This window comes from Somniosus microcephalus, chromosome 28, assembly GCF_052327205.1.
Source record: "Somniosus microcephalus isolate GS21.2 chromosome 28, FLI_Smic_1.0, whole genome shotgun sequence".
Taxonomy (NCBI): Eukaryota; Metazoa; Chordata; class Chondrichthyes; order Squaliformes; family Somniosidae; genus Somniosus; species Somniosus microcephalus.
In genome coordinates, this window is record NC_141014.1 from 19,486,007 (window position 1) to 19,506,955 (window position 20,949).

A 20,949-nucleotide genomic window follows, 5' to 3' on the forward strand; every position below is an offset into this window, starting at 1 on the left:
GTGGGGCTTGAACCCAGACCCTTCTGATTCAAGAGGCGAGAGTTCTACTCACTGAGCCACAGCTCTGACACCTAAACATAGCTCAGTATATCCATGGTGATGTGCCATTTTGGGACGAATCACCCTATGCCAAGTCAATTCGGCTGTTGTCAGCTACAGGAGCTTTAGCCTCATAAGGAACTTGTGTTTGAATTGGGCCGATACTCTCTGGAGTTTAGAATGAGAGGTGTTCTGATTGAAACATACAAGATTCTGAGGGGGATTGACGGGGTAGATGCAGAGAGGTTGTTTCCCCTGGCTGGAGTGTCTAGAACTAGGGGGCATAGTCTCAGGATAAGGGGTCGGCCATTTAAGACCGAGAGGAGGAATTTCTTCACTCCGAGGGCTGTGAATCTGTGGAATTCTCTGCCCCAGAGGGCTGTGGATGCCGTCATTGAGTGTATTCAAGGCTGAGATCGATAGATTTTTGGACTCTAGGGGAATCAAGGGATATGAAATTGGGCAGGAAAGTGAATGAGGAAGTGAGTGCAGTCAAAGGAGACGACTCATCTTGTTTCTTAACTTGTCCCATTACCATCTCCTTTTGCCTCGCACCCTCATCCCTTGGCATTTAATCGCTCCTGCCTCATCCTATCACAGACCTTCCCTTTTGTTCTTTTGTCCCCTCCCCCCCTTTCCCGGCCCCTGCTTAAAACCTGTTCCATCTCCAACTTTTTCCAGTTCTGACGAAGGGTCATCGACCCGAAACGTTAACTCTGATTCTCTCTCCACAGGCGCTGCCTGACCGGCTGAGTGTTTCCAGCATTTTCTGTTTTTAATTATTAAAGAGTTTGAATGTTGGCCAAGGCCAAAGTTCAAGGCTGTACTGTTTGGTTACACTGCAACTGGCTACTCCAGCCATCCTTTCTGAATACTGCACGCTAACCAGCAGAATTAGAAAAACCTATGGAGACACATGGCATAACCTGAATGAAACAAACTGGACAAATGTTTTATATACACTTTATTTCTATTGTGCTCGGCATTATATACAAATATTTTCACAAAAGTAATTGGAAGAAACAATCTCCTTGGAGAATCCCACAGATGAATCTACATTACAATGATTTTTTGAATAAAGAGATTCTAAGCACAATGAGGCTAGAACTGTAACGATTAATAGCGTTTTTCTCACTCAAACTTTCTCCATTTTGGATATAAGCTCTTTCTTTCCTCCATCCTCTCTCTAATACAGATTTGTTCACAGACAGCACAGCGCTGCTCCAGAAATGCTGCATCACGGAGCAGCAAGGTACGCGTTTTGACCAATAATTTCCTAAATGGCGAGACCACCAATTCAGCCACACCAGCAAAGGACACGGTCAACATCTGGATTATAGTTAAGGGAGACAAAGTTGCAGGTGAGCGCTCCCAAGGCCTTGCACCCTGCTCAAGCTCCAAAGTATATTTATGGGGCAGGACATTAAAGTAAAAAGATAAACTGAAGTTCAATGGCACACACACGTGAATATGGTAAAAAGAAAATTGGGTGGCTCCGTAAGCATAACTAAGCTGAAGAGAAGAGTTGCCCATAACACACTATGCTGCTTAGCATCTCTCTATTTCGGTCATGAAGGAGGGTCTGATCAAAGAGCTGAGAGCAAGGGCAGAGACACCGGGTACCAGGCCTGCCGCAACCTTCAACATCTGGAGAAGTCTCTGGGCGATCACAGCTCTCCTCTCTGTGGACTAAATAATAAAATGTTCATTACTCCGGCCCCGTTTTATCCTGTTGGCATACTGCAATAAACAAGGATCAAATTACAAACTCCACAACCCGCACAAGAAGTCCTTTTCGTGCCTAGTTACCCACAAAGGTTGATGGGTTTTATTGGGCCCACTTTTTACAACATTTAACCTTTTCACTCTGTATCATGTACCATTCCCAAACCAAGGAGGACAAGTAGTTGTTCCTTTTGATCTGGCTTCAAACCATCGAGAGTGTGAGCAGGCAACCTGCTGCCAGATCCACTCAGTCATTTTCCCTCCCAATATGACCGAGAACAGCCCCAAAGCTGGGTATGAGAATCTCATGGGCACCAGCTGGATTTTAAAAAATTATATTTATTCCAAACGTATAAATATGTTCACACCCAAAGATAAAAATTGTGAATCTGCTCAGCTCTGCGCACTCGTTCCTCTATTAGATGTTAGTGATCTTTGGAACAAGGCGTCAGTAAATGCAGTTCTGTACACAGTACAGGTATTCTAGCTTGGGACTGAACACAATGGGTGCAGGGTTGTGAAGCAAGGAGGGGGGGGGGGAAAACATAAGAAATATGTGCAGGAGTCGGCCATACGGCCCCTCGAGCCTGCTCCACCATTCAATAAGATCAGGGCTGATCATCGACCTCAACTCCACTTTCCCGCCCGATCTCCATATCCCTCGATTCCCCTCGAGTCCAAAACCACCTCGAAGGCTCCCCCCTGCCCTAGCCCTGAACTTGTTCAGTTTCTCTCCGATCACCCCGTATGATCTCTCCGCGCTCATCTTGTCCAGGAGTCCCACTTCCTGCTCCCTCAACCCTATTCCCACCAAACTGCTGACCGCCCAACTTCCCTTTCTGACTCCCATGTTAGCTGACATTGTTGACGGTTCACTCGCCTCAGGTACTGTCCCCCTCTCCTTCAAACCTGCCGTCGTCACCCCTCTCCTCAAGAAACTAACACTTGGCCCCTCCGTATTTGCAAAAAAGGAATTAAATGTTGCAAAAAATAAACCCCAAAAATCCTCCTTCTTCACAAATGCTTTAAAAATGCCAGAAATTGGGCACTAACCCTAGTCTAATACTTTGCACTGTTAAATCAGCCTCTGGGGGGGGGGGATTGGGTACAGGTGGGGGTTAAATTGCCAAAAAATAGAAGCGTGTCGGAAAGCTGGCTCCAAACCGCCGACTTTCGGCTTTTACTCAGGCGGGGCAAGGGGCGGGAAGCCAAGCCACTCCCAGGAGACGGGTTGGCATTTTAAATATGTTAATGAGGCTGGAAGCCTCGGATTTAACCTGCTGTACAGGTTTAACTGTGGCCGGCTGGGTTTCCTGGGCCTCGGGGAAACCCGGCAGCTGCAGCGAGGCGAGGATATCCCCGCGGAGCACTCCTTGTAGGCCGGGGAGGAGGAGTGCTTCCTCTCTAAGCTCCCCCACCATCAGAGACCCCTCCACCCAACCCCCCCCCCGTGGACAGGGATCGGACCTACACGGTCCTGCGGCCTCTTCTCCAGCGTTTCCTTTCCGACTGGAAGCCAGGCCTGTCAATCAGGCTGACTTCCGGGCAAGGGATCTTTCAGTGACATCAGACGAACTCTGTGGAGTTAAAACCCCACAGCGTGCGGGGGAAACTAAGATTGCGACTGCCACCCTCCACCCACCCCGGTCAAAAAGTTAAAATTCTCCCCTAGGAGTTAGAGCATCTACAATGTCTATCACAAAGGATACTGTCAACGACTCGCCGTATACTTTCTCAATCAAGGTGCCTTGGCAGTCATATAGTCACATGTGTAAGGAGCAGTGAATCCCACATCAGACGTAGCTCACAGCAATATAGGCAAGAAAGCTACTGATGACACTGAGCCAATCCCCTTCCCCAGGAATGAGCATACTAAAAGCACCACTTTCTCCTGGTTTAATATTGACCCAATAATGAGACCAGTCCATTGCTGCTTTGGTGTCACTCTTCCTCTTCCCCACCTCACCTCACCCCGCCCCCACGCCCATTGTGAAACAGCATCTCAGTGCTGTACGATATTTTCTGATTCACATCTTTGCATAGTGGTTGAAAGAAAATTCCAAATCAGTCTATAATGCAAAACCAGTAGTATTAAAATGTTCGGGCCTCGACAGAAAGAGCCAGGCCTTAGTATGAAAAAGTAGATATAATTTACTGAATGATTCAAGCTTTTGGCCCTCAAACTGAAAATTCTAACTCGTTCATTTCTTCTTCCTTTACGTGACTCTGCATAGCACCAATACCAACATTAAAAAATCCCCCAGCCCTTTATACTAAGCAGAGGAGAGGACAAAACCTGTTCCAAGGTCTTCCAATCCCAGATTGTCACCACAGCTCCGGGCAACTTTCCTACAGATCGCCTGCTTTCCCCGTCGGGCAGTGAATGGTCGCTGCTCGAGCTCTCCCTGCAGCAGCACAGCGGAGAGCCGAGACTCTCAAATGGGGAATCCTGGAAAGAAACCAGCTTGCTACCATTTTGCATGAAAAACATCAGAATGGATCTGCAAGACCGCACCATCATAAACCAGGAAGCAGCATACATTATCGGGAAAGAGTTCAGTTTGCCAGTGATGAAAATGGCAGCTCTTTTCTTAAAATGGTCTTTCCTTTCTCGCACAGACTGCAGCTGACAGGCACAGCTTCCCTACAACTGCCACCTCTGATTGGCCATGTAGAATAGCAATGAGAAGTTGGTTTATCTTCTTCCCTCTCTGAAAGAGAACACCACACTTCCGTAAAGCATTCCCCACTATGCAGCCAGACCCAGGGAACAGATGAAAGTCAATCAAGAGAAGCAAGATACAGCGACAGGTGATCCCCCCAACAGGGAAATAATGTCCTGCATGTGGCAGTGACACCGCGACCAACACAAGAACGGTCTCGGAATGATTCTTACCTCCAGCTCGGCATGAATCAGAGGGCTTGAGTAGGAATCTGCCAGTTGCTTCAGAGTGTACATCTCTATCGACTGGTGCTTAACAGCCTTGTCTGTGCCAGGAAAGCAAATGGAAAGAAGATTAGAATCATAGAATGGTCACAGCACGGAAGGCTGCCATTCGGCCCGTCGAGCCCGTGCTGGCTCCCTGCAAGAGCACCTCAGCCAGTCCCACTCCCCTGCCCTTTCCCCGTAGCCCTGCAAAGTTTTTCTTTCAGGTACTTATCCAATTCCCTTTTGAAAGCCGTGATTGAGTCTGCCTCCACCACCCTTTCAAGCAGCGCATTTCAGATCGCTGAGTAAAAAGGTTTTTTCTCATGTCACCTTTGGTTCTTTTGCCAATCGCCTTAAATCTGTATCCTCTGGCTCTCGACCCTTCCGCCAATGGGAACAGTTTCTCTCTCTCTACTCTGTCCAGACCCCTCATGATTTTGAACACCTCTATCAAATCTCCTCTCAATCTTTTCCAGTCTATCAACGTAACTGAAGTCCCTCATCCCTACAATCATTCTCGTAAATCTTTTCTGCACCCTGTCTTAGGTCGTCACATCCTTCCTAAAGTGCGGTGCCCAGAATTGGACACAATACTCCAGTTGGGGCTGAACCAGTGTTTTATATAAAGGTTCATCATAATTTCCACGCTTTTGTTCTCTATGCCTTTATTCATGAAGCCCAGGATCCTATAAGCTTTTTAAATCGCTTTCTCAACCTGCCCTGCCACCTTCAACGATTTGTGCACACATACGCCCAGGTCTCTCTGTTCATGCACCCCCTTTAGGATTATACCTTCTAGTTTATATTTCCTCTCCTCATTCTTTCTACCAAAATGTACCACTTTTCTGCATTAAATTTCATCTACCATGTGTCCGCCCATTCCACCAGCTATGTCCTCTTGAAGTTTATCACTATCCTCCTCGCTGTTCACAATACTTCCAAGCTTTGTGTCATCTGCAAATTTTGATATCGTGTCCTGTACACCCACATCCAAGTCATTTATATATAAGAACATAAGAAATAGGAGCAGGAGTAGGCCAATCGGCCCCTCGAGCCTGCTCCACCATTCAATCAGATCATGGCTGATCTGATCCTAACTGCCAATCTACTATCACAGAACCATCTCCTGAATCTAACAGAATTAGACACACGAAACAGGAGCAGGATCAGGCTACACAGCCCCTGGGCCCGCTCCGCTACCCACAGGGCCATGTCCGATCCGAACCTAGACTCATGTCCAAATTCCTGCCCGCTCCCCGTAACCCTTAATTCCCTTTACTTCTAGGAAACTGTCTATTTCTGTTTTAAATTTATGTAATGATGTAGCTTCTACAGCTTTTTGGGGCAGCATATTCCATGGGCCTACCACCCTCTGAGTGAAGTAGTTCCTCATCTCAGTTTTGAAAGAGCGGCCCCTTATTCTAAGACTATGCCCCCTAGTTCTAGTTTCACCCATCATCGGGAACATCCTCCCCGCATCCACCCGATCCAACCCCTTCACAATCTTATATGTTTCAATAAGATCGCCTCTCATTCTTCTGAACTCCAATGAGTAGAGTCCCAATCTACTCAACCTCTCCTCATATGTCCATCCCCTCATCCCCGGGATTAACCGAGTGAACCTTCTTTGTACTGACTCGAGAGCAAGTATGTCTTTTCTTAAGTATGGACACCAAAACTGTATGCAGTATTCCAGGTGCGGTCTCACCAATACCTTGTACAACTGAAGCAATACCTCCCTATTTTTATATTCTATCCCCCTAGCAATGAAAGCCAACATTCCATTGGCCTTCTTAATCACTTGCTGCACCTGCATACTAACCTTTTGAGTTTCGTGCACCAGGACCCCCAGATCCCTTTGTACTTCAGTACTTTCCAGTTTCTTGCCATTAAGATAATAACTTGCTCTACGATTTTTCCTGCCAAAGTGCATAACCTCACACTTTCCAGTATTGTATTCCATCTGCCAAATCTCTGCCCACTTACTTAGCCTGTCTATGTCCCCTTGCAGGTTTTTTATGTCCTCCTCACTCACTACTTTCCCTCCCATCTTAGTATCATCTGCAAACTTTGATATGTTACATTCGGTCCCCTCCTCCAAATCGTTAATATAGATTGTAAAGAGTTGGGGACCCAGCACTGACCCCTGCGGAACACCACTAGTTACTGATTGCCAGTCTGAGAATGAACCATTTATCCCAACTCTCTGCCTTCTGTTAGATAGCCAATCCTCTATCCATGCCAGAATATTACCCCCATCCCGTGATTTTTTATCTTAAGCAATAATCTTTTGTGTGGCACCTTGTCAAATGCCTTTTGGAAGTCTAAATTCACTACGTCCACTGGTTCCCCTTTATCCACCCTATATGTTACTTCCTCAAAGAACTCCAGCAAATTTGTCAAACATGACTTCCCCTTCATAAAACCATGCTGACTTTGTCCTATTAAATTATGATTATCCAAATGTCCTGTTACTGCCTCCTTAATAATGGACTCCAAAATTTTACCTACCACCGATGTTAGGCTAACCGGTCTATAGTTTCCAGCCTTCTGTCTACTGCCCTTTTTAAATAAGGGTGTTACATTAGCAATTTTCCAGTCTGCCAGGACCTTTGCTGAGTCCAGGGAGTTTTGGAAAATTATTACCAATGCATCCACAATCCCTACCGCCACTTCCCTCAAGACCCTAGGATGTAAGCCATCAGGTCCAGGTGATTTATCCGCCTTGAGTCCCATTATTTTACCGAGTACCACTTCCTTAGTGATTTTGATCGTGTTTAGCTCCTCCCCCCCTATAGCCCCCTGTTTGTCCAGTGTTGGGATATTCTTAGTGTCTTCTACTGTAAAGACTGATGTAAAATATTCATTCAGTGTTTTTGCCATCTCCATATTTCCCACCATTAATTTCCCGGTCTCATCCTCTAAGGGACCAACATTTACTTTAGCCACCCTTTTTCTTTTTATATAACTATAAAAACTCTTACTATCTGTTTTTATATTTTATATATATATCAAGAAAAGCAGTGGTCCTAGTACCGACCCCTGAGGAACACCACTGAACTGGATTTGAACTGGAATACCAAAGTCTCAGGTGGATGCTGTTCAACTGATCTTTGCCCTGGCCACTTCAAAGCAGTTTACTTGACCTGGAGTTCACACGGTGGACTTCGCCCCGATTACGCCTCGATCGGCACCGAGCAGGACTTTACAGATGCAGCAATTTTACCTCAGTACTGTACTCCGTGCTGTCGATCTCTGGTCCTCCGTTCTACAGCATCTGACCTTTATCTTCTCCGGTTCCATTATTCCTTACTTTCTGTTCACCCACTCCCCCAGCAGGTTCTACTAATCTAGACTTGACTTCTGGTCATTACTGAGTTTCAGAATTGTATTTAAGCTGATTAAACTGTCAAAATAGAACAGCAACTGAGGAGTCAACTTGAGAGGCCAAGACCCAGCACGCAGGACACCAAGGAGTGCGAGAAGACAAGGTGAATCAAGTACCAGGGATTAGGTTAGCACAAATTTGGCTTTTAAAAGCCTGGGGAGTGCAAGAGAAAAGGGAAAAGGTGAGCAGTTCCACAGTACTACGGTCCAGGAAAGTAGGAGCGACATCAGACTGTGACAGCAGATGGGAGCCTCTCAAAGATTCCACCGGATTTTCATTTAGAACTTACCCCCAACTGCAAGAAAGCAAACTTTCCCAAGAAAGAAATTCACATCAACGTAGGCAAGCGATGACCTCACAGTTTCGACACTGAAATTAAAACAAATAGGGCTTAATGTATCACAGAATCACAGAAACCCCACAGTGCAGATAGAGGCCATTTCGGCCCATCGAGCCTGCACCGACACATATCCCACCCTATCCCTGTAACCCCTACACCAACACATATCCCACCCTATCCCTGTAACCCCACGTATTTAATCCCCCTAACACTAAGGGTCAATTTATCATAGCCAATCAACCTAACCTGCACATCTTTGGACTGTGGGAGGAAACCGGAGCACCCGGAGGAAACCCACGCAGACACGGGGAGAATGTGCAAACTCCACACAGACAGTCGCCCGAGGCCGGATTCGAACCCGGGTCTCTGGCGCTGTGAGGCAACAGTGCTAACCACTATACCACCGTTTTCTCAGACTTTATTGGTCACTCACATAAGACAAGAAAAAAAGAAACAGTACAATGGTGCTAATAAGAGAAAGACTCGCATTTCTATAGCGCCTCTCATGTCCACCGGACGTCCCAAAGCGCTTTACAGCCAATGAAGTACTTTTTGAAGTGTAGTCACTGTTGTAATGTAGGAAACGCGGCAGCCAATTTGCGCACAGCAAGCTCCCACAAGCAGCAATGTGATAATGACGGGATAATCTGGGTTTTTTTTTTAATGATGTTGATTGAGGGATAAATATTGGCCAGGACACCAGGGATAACTCCCCTGCTCTTCTTCGAAATAGTGCCATGGGATCTCTTACACCCACCTGAGGGGGACAGACGGAGCCTCGGTTTAACGTCTCATCTGAAAGACTGCACCTCCAACAGTGCCGCACTCCCTCAGCACTGCACTGGAGTGTCAGCCTAGATTTTTGAGCTTAAGTCTCTGGAGTGGGACTTCAACCCACAACCTTCAACTCAGAGGCGAGACAGTGCTGCCCACTGAGCCACAGCTGACACAATGGCACAGAAACATGATTACAGTTCTTCGCAGTTTTATGCCCCTTTGTATAAAAACAGATCCATACTTTCAAGATCTTCACCTGTTTTTGATTAAAGCTACCGGTTTATATTAAAGCAAAATACTGCGGCTGCTGGGAACCTGAAATAAAAACAGAAAATGCTGGAAATACTCAGCAGGTCAGGCAGCATCTGTGGAGAGAGATACAGAGTTAACGTTTCAGGTCGATGACCCTTCATCAGAACTGGAAAAAATTAAGAGATGTAACAGGTTTTTAAGCAAGTGTAGGGGCAGGGAAAGGGGGGAGGGGAGGAAAGAACAAAAGGGAAGGTCTGTGATAGGCTGGAAGGCAGGATAATCCACTTGCATAATTCTTGTGGGGTAATAATCAGGGGCAAACGTTATAGCCCATCATGAATTGAATTAAGTCATATCAGCTATATTCAGACATAATTTTAGCACTGATTAACAGAGCAGGGAGAGTGACCCTTTCATAGAGAATTGCTATTATATTATTCAGTGCTATCAGAGTTTATTTAGTGTGTTGGTCCTGATATACTAAAGGAGAAATATCACATTGAATTCAACACTTTAAGATTGTGTAATATGAACAACTTGAGGGGATAAATTAAGCATAAGTGTCAGCCTTGGCTCAATGGTAGCATTTTCATCTTCCGAGTCAGAAGGTCGTGGGTTCAAGTCCCACTAGAGACGTGAGCATGTAATCTAGGCTGGCACTCCAGTGCAGTACTGAGGGAGTGCGGCACTGTCAGAGGTGCCACCTTTCAGGCGAGACGTTAAACCGAGGCCCCGTCTGCCCTCTCAGGTAGACGTAAAAAAATGCACAGCACTATTCGAAGACCAGTGCCGCTCTCCTCGGTGTCCTGGCCAATATTCACCCACCAGCTCAAACTGGCTGACTGGTTACTTATCTCACTGCTGTTTGTGGGACCTTGTTGTTCAAAGTCACTGCCGCGTTTCCTGCACTACAACAGTGGCCACACTTCAAAAGTCCTTCATTGGCTGTAAAGTGCTTTGGGACGTCCTGAGGTCGTGAAAGCCACTGTAGAACTGCAAGTTCGTTCTTTCGTTATATATAAACAATACAAGATTTAAATCAGGAAACATTACTTAGAAATAAAGAGAAAGTAAAGCTAAAATAAAAATATAAGAGCAATAGGGGAAGAAGGGAAAACAGTGCAAGCAGAAGACATTAAAATACATTTATCGACAAGTGTGTGGGGTGTTATTCTGGCAGTAGCGAGTTAAAATTACAACATTAACGCTACTTCTGATAGACGAATTACTTTATTACTATAAAATATTAAGCTTTGTTTCAGCATCAGGGTACACAAGTTTAAGACTTAAGAACATAAGAAATAGGAGTAGGCCATTCGGCCCATTCAATGAGATCATGGCTGATCTTCTGCCTCAACTCCATTCACCGGCCCTATCGCCATATCCCTTGATGCCCTTACTAGTCAGAAATCTATCTGTTTTGAATATACCCAATGACTGAGCCTCCACCGCCCTCTGGGGTAGAGAATTCCAAAGATTCACCACCCTCTGTGTGAAGAAATTTCTCCTCCTCTCAGTCCTGAATGGCCGACCCTTTATCCTGAGGCAGTGGCCCCTGGTTCTAGACTCCCCAGCCAAGGGAAACATTCTCCCAGCATCCACCCTATCAAGCCCTGTAATAATTTTGTATGCTTCAATTAGATCCCCTCTCATTCTTCTGAATTCAAGAGATACAGGCCTAGTTTACTCAATCTCTTCTCACACGACAGTCCCGCCATCCCAGGAATCAATCTCGTGAACCTTCGTTGCACTCCCTCTATGGCAAGTATATCCTTCCTTAGGTAAGGAGACCAAAACTGTACACAATACTCCAGGTGTGGTCTCACCAAGGCCCTATATAATTGGAGTAAGACTTCTTTACTCCTGTACTCAAATCCTCTTGTAATGAAGGCCAGCATACCATTTGCCTTCCTAATGGCTTGCCGCACCTGCACATTCACTTTCAGTGACTCATGTACAAGGACACCCAGGTCCCTTTGAGCATCTGCATTCCCCAATCTTTCACCATTTAGGAAATACTCTGCCTTTCTGTTTTTTCTACCAAAGTGGATAACTTCACATTTATCCACATTATATTCCATTTGCCATGTTCTCGCCCACTCACTGAGCCTGTCGAGATCCCCTTGAAGCCTCTTCACATCCTCTTCACAACTGACACTGCCACCTAGCTTTGTGCCATCAGCAAATTTGGAAATGTTACATTTAGTCCCCTCATCCAAATCATTGATATAGATTGTGAATAGCTGGGGCCCAAGTACCGATCCTTGCGGTACCCCACTAGTCACAGCCTGCCATCCTAAAAAAGACCTGTTTATCCCCACTCTTTGTTTTCTGTCTGTTAACCAATTCTCAATCCATGCTAGTTTATTACCCCCAATTCCATGTGCCCTAATTTTGTTCACCAACCTCTTGTGTGGGACCATATCGAAGGCCTTCTGAAAATCCAGATACACCACATCTACCGGTTCCCCTTTGTCTACTCCACTAGTTACATCCTCAAAGAACTCCAATAGGTTTGTTAAACAGGATTTCCCTTTCATAAATCCATGTTGACTCTGCCCAATCTTACTATTAGTTTCTAAGTGCCCAGTTATTGCATCCTTTATAATAGATTCCAGCATTTTACCAACTACTGATGTGAGGCTAACAGGTCTGTAGTTCCACCTTTTCTCTCTCCCTCCTTTCTTAAATAGCGGGGTTACATTTGCTATCCTCCAATCTGCAGGAACCGTTCCAGAATCTATAGAATTTTGGAAGATGACAACCGATGCGTCCACTATCCCAATGACCATCTCTTTCAAAACCCTAGGATGTAGGTCATCCGGTCCTTGGGATTTATCGACTTTTAGTCCCATTAATTTTGCTAGTACCTTTTTTTTTTTACTAATAATAATTTCTTTAAGTTCCTCATTCTCACCACACCCTTGGTTTTCTCGTATTTCTGGGAGTTTTTTTGTGCCTTCCTCCATGACGACAGAAACAAAGTATTTATTTAATTTCTCTGCCATTTCCTCATTCCCCATTATAAATTCTCCCGTCTGACTGTAAAGGACCTACATTTACCTTCGCCAGTCTTTTCCTTTTCACATACCTATAGAAGCTTTTACAATCCGTTTTAATATTTTTCACTAGTTTGTGCTCATATTCCATTTTCCCTTCTCTTTATCAATTTCTTGGTCCCCCTTTGCTGATTTCTGAAAAGATCCCAATCCTCAGGCTGACTGCTTTTTCTGGCAACTTTATAAGCTTCATCCTTTGACTTAATACTAGCTTTAATTTATTTTGTTAGTCATGGTTGGATCACTTTTCCTTTTGGGTTTTTAATGCCCTAGAGGAATATATGTTTGTTGCAAATTATGCATTATTTCCTTGAATGTTAGCCATTGTATGTCCACCTTCATACCTTATAGTGTAGTCTCCCAATCTACCATGGCCAACTTGCCCCTCATACTCTTGTAGTTTCCTCTGTTTAGATTGAAGACTTCAGAAATAACAACAGAAATTGCTGGAAAAACTCAGCAGGTCAGGCAACATCCGTGGAGAGAAATTTGAGTTGACGTTTCGGGTCGAAACCCTTCTTCAAAACTGGAAAGAAAAGAAAATAGATCGAAGGCAGGGCTGCGATCGAACAAGAGAAGTAAAAGAGGCAATAAAAGGTATTCGAAACCAGACGAGATGGTAATAGGCCGGTGGAGACAAAAGACAGCTGAGATTAGGTGTGAAGTGTACTGGCAGAATAAGAGACAGCTGCCAGGTGGGAGAGAGAAACAAAAGGAAAGGGGGGGGGGAAGGAAGACCCAAAACAAAGGGGTGGAAAAAATTATAAGTAAAAAAGTAATAGGGGCCAAGGTTATGATCTGAAATTGTTGAACTCGATATTGAGTCCGGAAGGCTGCAAAGTGCCTTATCGGAAGATGAGGTGCTGCTCCTCGAGTTTACGTTGAGCTTCCGTGGAACAATACAAGAGGCCAAGGACGGTGAGGTCCGAGTGGGAATGGAGCGGTGAATTAAAATGACAGGCGACCGGAAGCTCGGGGTCACCCTTACGGACTGAACGGAGGTGTTCCGCAAAGCGGTCACCCAATCTGCGTTTGGTCTCCCCAATGTAGAGGAGACCGCATCGTGAGCAGCGAATACAGTATACTCGATTGCAAGAAGTACAAGTAAATCGCTGTTTCACCTGGAAGGGGTGTTTGGGGCCCTGGACAGTGGGGAGGGGGGAGGTATAGGGGCAGGTGTTACATCTCCTGCGCTTGCACGGGAAGGTGCCAGGCGAAGGGGAAGAAACAACGATAGGGTTCCCCTTGTCCTCACCTTTCACCCCACCAGCCTCTACATTCAACGGATCATCCTCCGCCATTTCCGCTACCTCCAAAGTGATCCCACCACCAAACGCATCGTCCCCTCCCCTCCCCTTTCAGCATTCCGTAGGGACCGCTCCCTCCGAGACACCCTAGTCCACTCCTCTCACTCCAAACAGCCCTTCCCCTTCGCCTGGCACCTTCCCGTGCAAGCGCAGGAGATGTAACACCTGCCCCTATACCTCCCTTCCCACTGTCCAGGGCCCCAAACACCCCTTCCAGGTGAAACAGCGATTTACTTGTACTTCTTGCAATCTAGTATACTGTATTCGCTGCTCACGATGCGGTCTCCTTTACATTGGGGAGACTAAATGCAGATTGGGTGACCGCTTTGCGGAACACCTCCGTTCAGTCCGTAAGGGTGACCCCGAGCTTCCGGTCGCCTGTCATTTCAATTCACCGCTCCATTCCCACTCGGCCTCACCGTCCTTGGCCTCTTGTATTGTTCCACGGAAGCTCAACGTAAACTCGAGGAACAGCACCTCATCTTCCGATTAGGCACTTTGCAGCCTTCCGGACTCAATATCGAGTTCAACAATTTCAGATCATAACCTCGGCCCCTATTACTTTTTTACTTATAATTTTTTCCACCCCTTTGTTTTGGGTCTTCCTTTTTCCCCCCCCTTTCCTTTTGTTTCTCTCTCCCACCTGGCAGCTGTCTCCTATCCTGCCAGTACACTTCACACCTAATCTCAGCTGCCTTTTGTCTCCACAGGCCTATTACCATCTCGTCTGGTTTCGAATACCTTTTATTGTCTCTTTTACTTCTTTTGTTCGATCGCAGCCCTGCCTTCAATCTATTTTCTTTTCTTTCCAGTTTTGAAGAAGGGTTTCGACCCGAAACGTCAACTCAAATTTCTCTCCACAGATGTTGCCTGACCTGCTGAGTTTTTCCAGCAATTTCTGTTGTTATTTCGGATTTCCAGCATCTGCAGTATTTTGCTATCACCTTAGTTTCAGATTGGACTACATCATTCTCAAACTTAATGTAAAATTCAATCATATTATGATCACTTGTCCCTAAAGGCCCCTTTACCACAAGATTATTGATTAGCCCTTTCTCATTACACAGTACCAGATCCAGAATAGCCTGTTCCCTGGTTGGTTCCTCCACATACCATCTCGCATGCATCCCAAGAATTCGTCCTCCACACCATTAGTGGTAATTTGATTTCCCCAGTCAATATGTAGATTAAAGTCCCCCCATGATTACTGTATTGCCCTTGTTACATGCACTTCTAATTTATTGATACTGTGCCCTACATGACCACTACTGTTTGGTGGCCTATACACAACTCCCACCAATGTTTTCCGCCCTTTGCTGTTTCTTAGCTCCACCCAAACTGATTCCAGTTCTACATCACGATCTGCCAAGCCAAGATCTTTTATCTCTATCGTGCCGATCTCATCCCTTATTAACAGCGCTACGCCACCTCCTTTTCCTTTGTCCTTCCTAAATGTTGAGTACCCTGGAACATTCAGTTCCCAGCTTTGGTTACCCTGCAACCATGTCTCTGTAATGGCAATTACATCATACCCATTGACTTCTATTTGTGCCATGAATTCATCCACCTTGTTGCGAATGCTGCGTGCATTTAGATAAAGTGCCTTCAACTTTGCCTGTTTAATATTTCAAATATAATACAGGAAACTCTCGATTTGCCGGCACCTAAATAACCGGAAATCTCTGTTAACCGGCAATATTCAGGAGTAGGTTCAGCTAAGTTTTACTTCATATTAGTGGCCGTTCCTGGATCTGTGGCCGGGTTCCTGCACCTGTTGCTAAGCAACAGAGATGCTTGGATCTTGTGGCCAGAGTTCCTGCACCTGTTGCTAAGCAACAGGGAAGCCTGGATTTGTTGCTGTGTACGAAGCTCTCGTACCTTTTACTATACCGCTCTGTAATCCGGACTTTTTGATAAACCGTCACCGCGCCGGTCCCATTGGTGCCGGGTAAAAAAAAGTTTCCTGTACTTTTCAAAAAATAGTCTGTTAAATCTCAGATGTGTTACAGTAAGATGATCGAGTCAAAGAGGTCCGTCGTCCCATGTTAACAACACACTACTGGCATAAAATGAAGTCGGGGCCATGAGCGATCTGATTTTTATGGCTGTTGAGGCAGTGGGACACTCAGACCTCTGATCAACTGGCTCAGTAAGAATGGTGAGCACACTGCCAAAGAAAAAAATCAGAAGAGCCACCCTCGCAGGTAGCCCGTTTCCACGAGTGCTGCTCACCCAGCATCGTGGGGCAATATACCACTGCCAGATTATTATTTTTTTTACACAGTAAAATGGATTAAAGTTGCTACAGGCGACGCAGCTTTAAAGGCAACTTCAGCTCACCTGTGCTGACTCCGCAGATCCATGAGGAAGACAATGAGGTCGATCCTCGGCCTGGTGTGCTCATTCTCCACAGGTAACGGCAGTCGCTTCGCCAAATGACTGAAAGAAAAGAGCTGGCGTGTTATACTGGGACCTCGACTGCAAATCATCTAATACCTGAAGGTGACGACGCGTCAGTTGTCATTTCTTCAGTGAATAGACACATGAATATTAATTTTTAGTCAAAGCCTTAGGTTGGGGGGGGGGGGGGGGGGTTGTGTGTTTTTTGTTAATTAGCTGATCTTTGGTTAAGTTTGATAGGGCCAGTTGCACAACGTCAGTGAGTTTTTTCTACTGTTGACATCCCACAATGTTAAAATGAGGGAGAGGACGAGTTGCCCTCGTATTTTGTGTAACGTGACTCCTTGTGGCTGGCTTAGAGCCGCACTCGCAAAGGACTGAAAAAGTGATGCGAGCTTACAGAAGTGCATGGCCTGGAACTGGGCAGAAAAACTACTTCCCTATTTATCTGGCACATCGAATACAAAGGGTAACTCCCACTGCAGAGAGATTTACCCAGCGAGCTCTCGCACGAAACTAGCTGCACTTACTTTAAAGCAGTCGTTTGTTTGCTTTTTTGTGCCACTCTAAGCCAGCTCATGATAATCTGCCACTGTGCAAACCTGCACAGTACACTTGTTCACCCGACAACAGCCAGACATGAACTCTGTGCCTCGGATAGCCTTTAGGACCTGAATTCTCTTTGATGTTTATTCTACAGAATGCGGATTTTTCTTGTACCAGTCACCCGGGGGGGGGGGGGGGGGGGAAAAGAGAGGTTAAAGTTTAAAAACCTTTTTTGTGATAATCACCCGCCACATTTTCCTCTTCCCCGTTATACCTCATATTACTGAAACTAGAGTTGCTTCAGTAAGATATACCAATTTCGGTTGTGCGAAATGTGCCCTATTTATATTCCAAGCAGATTAGATAGGGCAAACTGCACAGGTGCAGTTACTGTAAAGTCACACTTGCGACTGCCAGTCCAAGCTCAGTCCAGCAACACGGAAAGTATATTCCTGGCCTTTGCCCCTGGGCTGAGTAATCACCATGTCTGTGCCTAAACATCACTATTGCGGTTTCCATCAGACAGCAAATGAAAAGCCGGGCCCAGGTGGGTTTTGATGCCTTCGATGGAAAGAGGTTGTTAATACTTACAGCGGCATTAAAGACCTTTTACAGCAATGACAAAGTTGACTTGGATCCTGTCAGTCTGATTTCGACTCATACCAAAATCCCAGAAGGGCAGTGTGCTGATTATAGCACCACACAGTCTCAAAAAAAAAAACTTGATGTATAAGTTTCCAAAACATCCCCAAACTGTCAGTAATTGGTTTGCGGGTAGGAGACAGAGAGTAGGGATAAAGGGTTCCTTCTCTGACTGACGGGAAGTGACAAGCGGCGTTCCCCGGGGCTCTGTTCTGCAGCCTCAGCTTTTCACCATATGCATTAATGACTTGGGTGAAGCGAGAGTGAGAGCTGCATATTCAAGTTTGCAAATGGCACTCAGTAAGGAGGCACAGTCAGTGGCGTGTCTGGTAACAGGAATTTACAAAGGGACTTGACAGACTAAGTGAGCGGGCGAAACACTGGCAGATGGAGATCACTGTGGAGAAATGTGTGGTCACCCGCCTCGGATCTGAGGAAGACAAATCAGAATATATTCTTAATGGTGCGAAACTGTGCAAAAGCAAAGGGATTTGAGTCTCTCAAGCACACAAATCACTAAAAGATAGTGCACATGCTAATCGAAAAGGCGAATGGGATGCTGGGCTTTATCTCAAAGGGATTGGAATTCTAAAGTGAGGAAGTGAGGCTTCAGTTGTAGAGAGCGTTGGTCAGACTGCATCGGGAGCACCGCATTCAGCCCTCAGGAAAGATATATCGGCCTTGGAGGGAGTACAGCGCAGATTCACCAGAATGTGACGAGGGCTCAATGGATTCATTTATGAGGGAAGGTTGCTTAAACTTGGCTTGTGTTATCTTGGGTTTAGATGGTTGAGGGGGGTGATCTAATCGAGGTGTTTAAAATGTTAAAGGGATCGACACAGAGGAACTATTTCTCTGGTGAAGGAATCCAGAAGTGCACACAATCTTAAAATAAGAGCGAGACTATTTAGGATTGAAAATCAGGAAGCACTTTTGCACATAAAGGGTAGTGGAAACCTGGAACTCTCCCCCGCAAAAGGTTGTGGCGGCTGGGTCTATTGGAATTTTCAAGACTGAGATCAATAGATTTTTGTTGGATAAGGGTATCAAGGGACATGGGGCAAAGGCAGGTAAATTGTTAGTTAGCGTCAGCCAGTGGCTCAGTTGGGAGCACCCTCGCCTCAGTCAGAAGGTCATGGGTTCAAGTCCCACTCCAGGGACTTGAGCACAAATCTAGGCTGACACTCCAGTGCAGTACTGAGGGAGTGCTGCACTGTCGGAGGTGCCGTCTTTCGGATGAGACGTTAAACTGAGGCCCCGTCTGCCCTCTCAGGTGGACGTAAAAGATCCCACAGCCACTATTTCAAAGAAGAGCTGGGGAGTTCTCCCCGGTGTCCTGGCCAATCAATATCACTGAAACAAACTATCTGGTCATTATCACATTGCTGTTTATGGGAGCTTGCTGTGCTCAAATTGGCTGCTGCGTTTCCTACAACAGTGACTACACTTCAACAAAGTACTTCATTGGCTGTAAAGTGTTTTGGGATGTCCGGTGGTCATGAAAGGCGCTAGATAAATGCAAGTCTTTCTTTCTTTAAATGGAATTGAAGCACGGGTCAGCCACAAACTAACTGAATGACGGAACAGGCACAAGGGGCTGACTGGGCTCCTTCTGTTCCTGTAATAGCAATTTCCCCATTTTGAAACAGGCCCTATCCATCTGTGGTCATAGAATGATACAGCACAGGGCATTCGGCCCATCATGCCTGTGCCAGCTCTTTGGTTCAGCCAATGACTGCTACAGTGTAAGTCAGGAGCATGTTTAAATGATTTTGGTGCCCCTTTGTGATCGTCAGCAGAACTTACATATTCACTTCAAAGGACTTGTTCTCCTTCAGAATCGCCGCCGCAAGTTGATCCAGATGAAGACTGTCCGCCCCAACTAACTGCAAAGTGAAGAAATATATTAATCTCTTCAATTCTGAATTATCCTACATGCATTAACCATCTATCGTGACATACAACCACGCAGATTGAAGACGCCAATTCTTGATGGGCACGCTTGGTACCGTCACCCAAGTGGCTATCCTTCATACGAAGCCTTGGCAGGATATTCAACCCAGGGGGGAAAGAGGAGACTCATGGCCAAGCCTGATCCTGCTCTTCCCTGAACCTGAGGGCACTGAAGTCCACCATTACCCCCGGAGGCAGATTCATTAACTGGTTAGAGAGCGGGGTGGAGATGTGGGACAGAGAGGATGGGAGAGGCGAGGTGATAGGGAGGGAGGGGAGGGAGATGGGAGAGAGGGGAAGAGAGGGACAGAGGAGAGAGCGACAGGGGAGGGAGAAAGGAGGGAAGGAAGGAAAGAGGGAGGGAGGGAAGGAAAGAGGGAGGGAGGGAAGGAAAGAGGGAAGGAGGGAGGGAGGGAGGGAAAAAGAGAGGGAGGGAGGGAGGGAAAGAGGGAGGGAGGGAAGGAAAGAGAGAGGGAGGGAGGGAAGGAAAGAAAGGGAGAGGGAGGGAAGGAAAGAAAGAAGGAGGGAGGGAAGGAAAGAAAGAGGGAGGGAGGGAAGGAAGGAAAGAGGGAGGGAAGGAAAGAGGGAGGGAGGGAGGAAAGGAAGGAAAGAGGGAGGGAGGGAAGGAAGGAAAGAGGGAGGGAGGGAAGGAAAGAAAGAAAGAGAGGGAGGGAGGGAGGAAAGAGGGAGGGAGGGATGGAGAGAGAGGGGGGCAGGTCCGCACCAGCGCGGTGGCGGTGTTGAGGTCCGGGTGTTTGCTCAGCGCTCTCAGCACCGACATCCCTGCCAGCGCGCGAACCGCTCGCCGCCAACCGTCTCCCTGCGCGCCGTCAGCGTAATATGCTAATGCTGACGTCAGGGCCGGATGACGCCTTTGGCAATCGATGAATAAAATTAGCGAGCGCTGGAGAGTCACAGCGACACCCAGAGGCCGGAGGGCCGCCAGCGTTTGAAACCAGCAGCGCCCTCCCAGGAGAACTACAGGCACAATGTTTGTATCTCAAAGATGTTAGTTTTTCTTTCCCAAACCCAATACTTTCTCCCAAGATTATCCTCTTTAGCCTTGAAGTGCAACTGTCCTTTTTATTCATTCTTAGGATGTGGGCAAGGCTGGCATTTGTTGGCTGCCCCGAGAAACAAATGTGTGGCTTGCCAGGCTGCATCAGAGGGCAGGTAACAGTCAACCACCTGGTCTCCTTCAGACAGTGCCAGCAGACCTTCAATGTCACCAGAATAGGAGCTCAAATAAACCTGTCATCTGAATAAAAGCTTCCCCTCTAACCTCGCGTACTCCCTCAGCACTGGCCCGAAGCGCCAGCCACAGTTATGCACTCAAGTGCTGGAGTGGGGCTTGAACCCCCAAACTGTTGACTGAGGTAAACCTGCACTAAACTTGTGTTTGGGAGGTTCTTCTAAAACCACTCGCAATCTTTCTCTTTCACTTGGATCTTTCTCTCACTATCCTCTCTCTCTATCCTCTCTCTCTCTATCCTCTCTCTCACTATCCTCTCTTTCTCTATCCTCTCTCACTATCCTCTCTCTCACTATCCTCTCTCTCACTATCCTCTCTCTCTCACTATCCTCTCTCTCAC

At 46.4% G+C, this 20,949-nt stretch overlaps 1 protein-coding gene across 1 annotated transcript; it reads right to left on the minus strand.

Moving 5' to 3' along the window:
* Nucleotides 1–986: 986 nt before the first annotated feature.
* Nucleotides 987–20,196, minus strand: cenpm (centromere protein M). Its single transcript, XM_085969574.1, has 6 exons — nt 20,082–20,196; nt 19,211–19,290; nt 16,157–16,255; nt 8,371–8,450; nt 4,661–4,752; nt 987–1,728 (listed from the first exon to the last, which is right to left on the minus strand). Exons 1-6 carry the CDS (start codon nt 20,136–20,138, stop codon nt 1,588–1,590), a joined length of 549 nt encoding a protein of 182 aa, XP_085825700.1. The 5' UTR covers nt 20,139–20,196; the 3' UTR covers nt 987–1,587.
* Between the last annotated feature and the right edge of the window lie 753 nt (nt 20,197–20,949).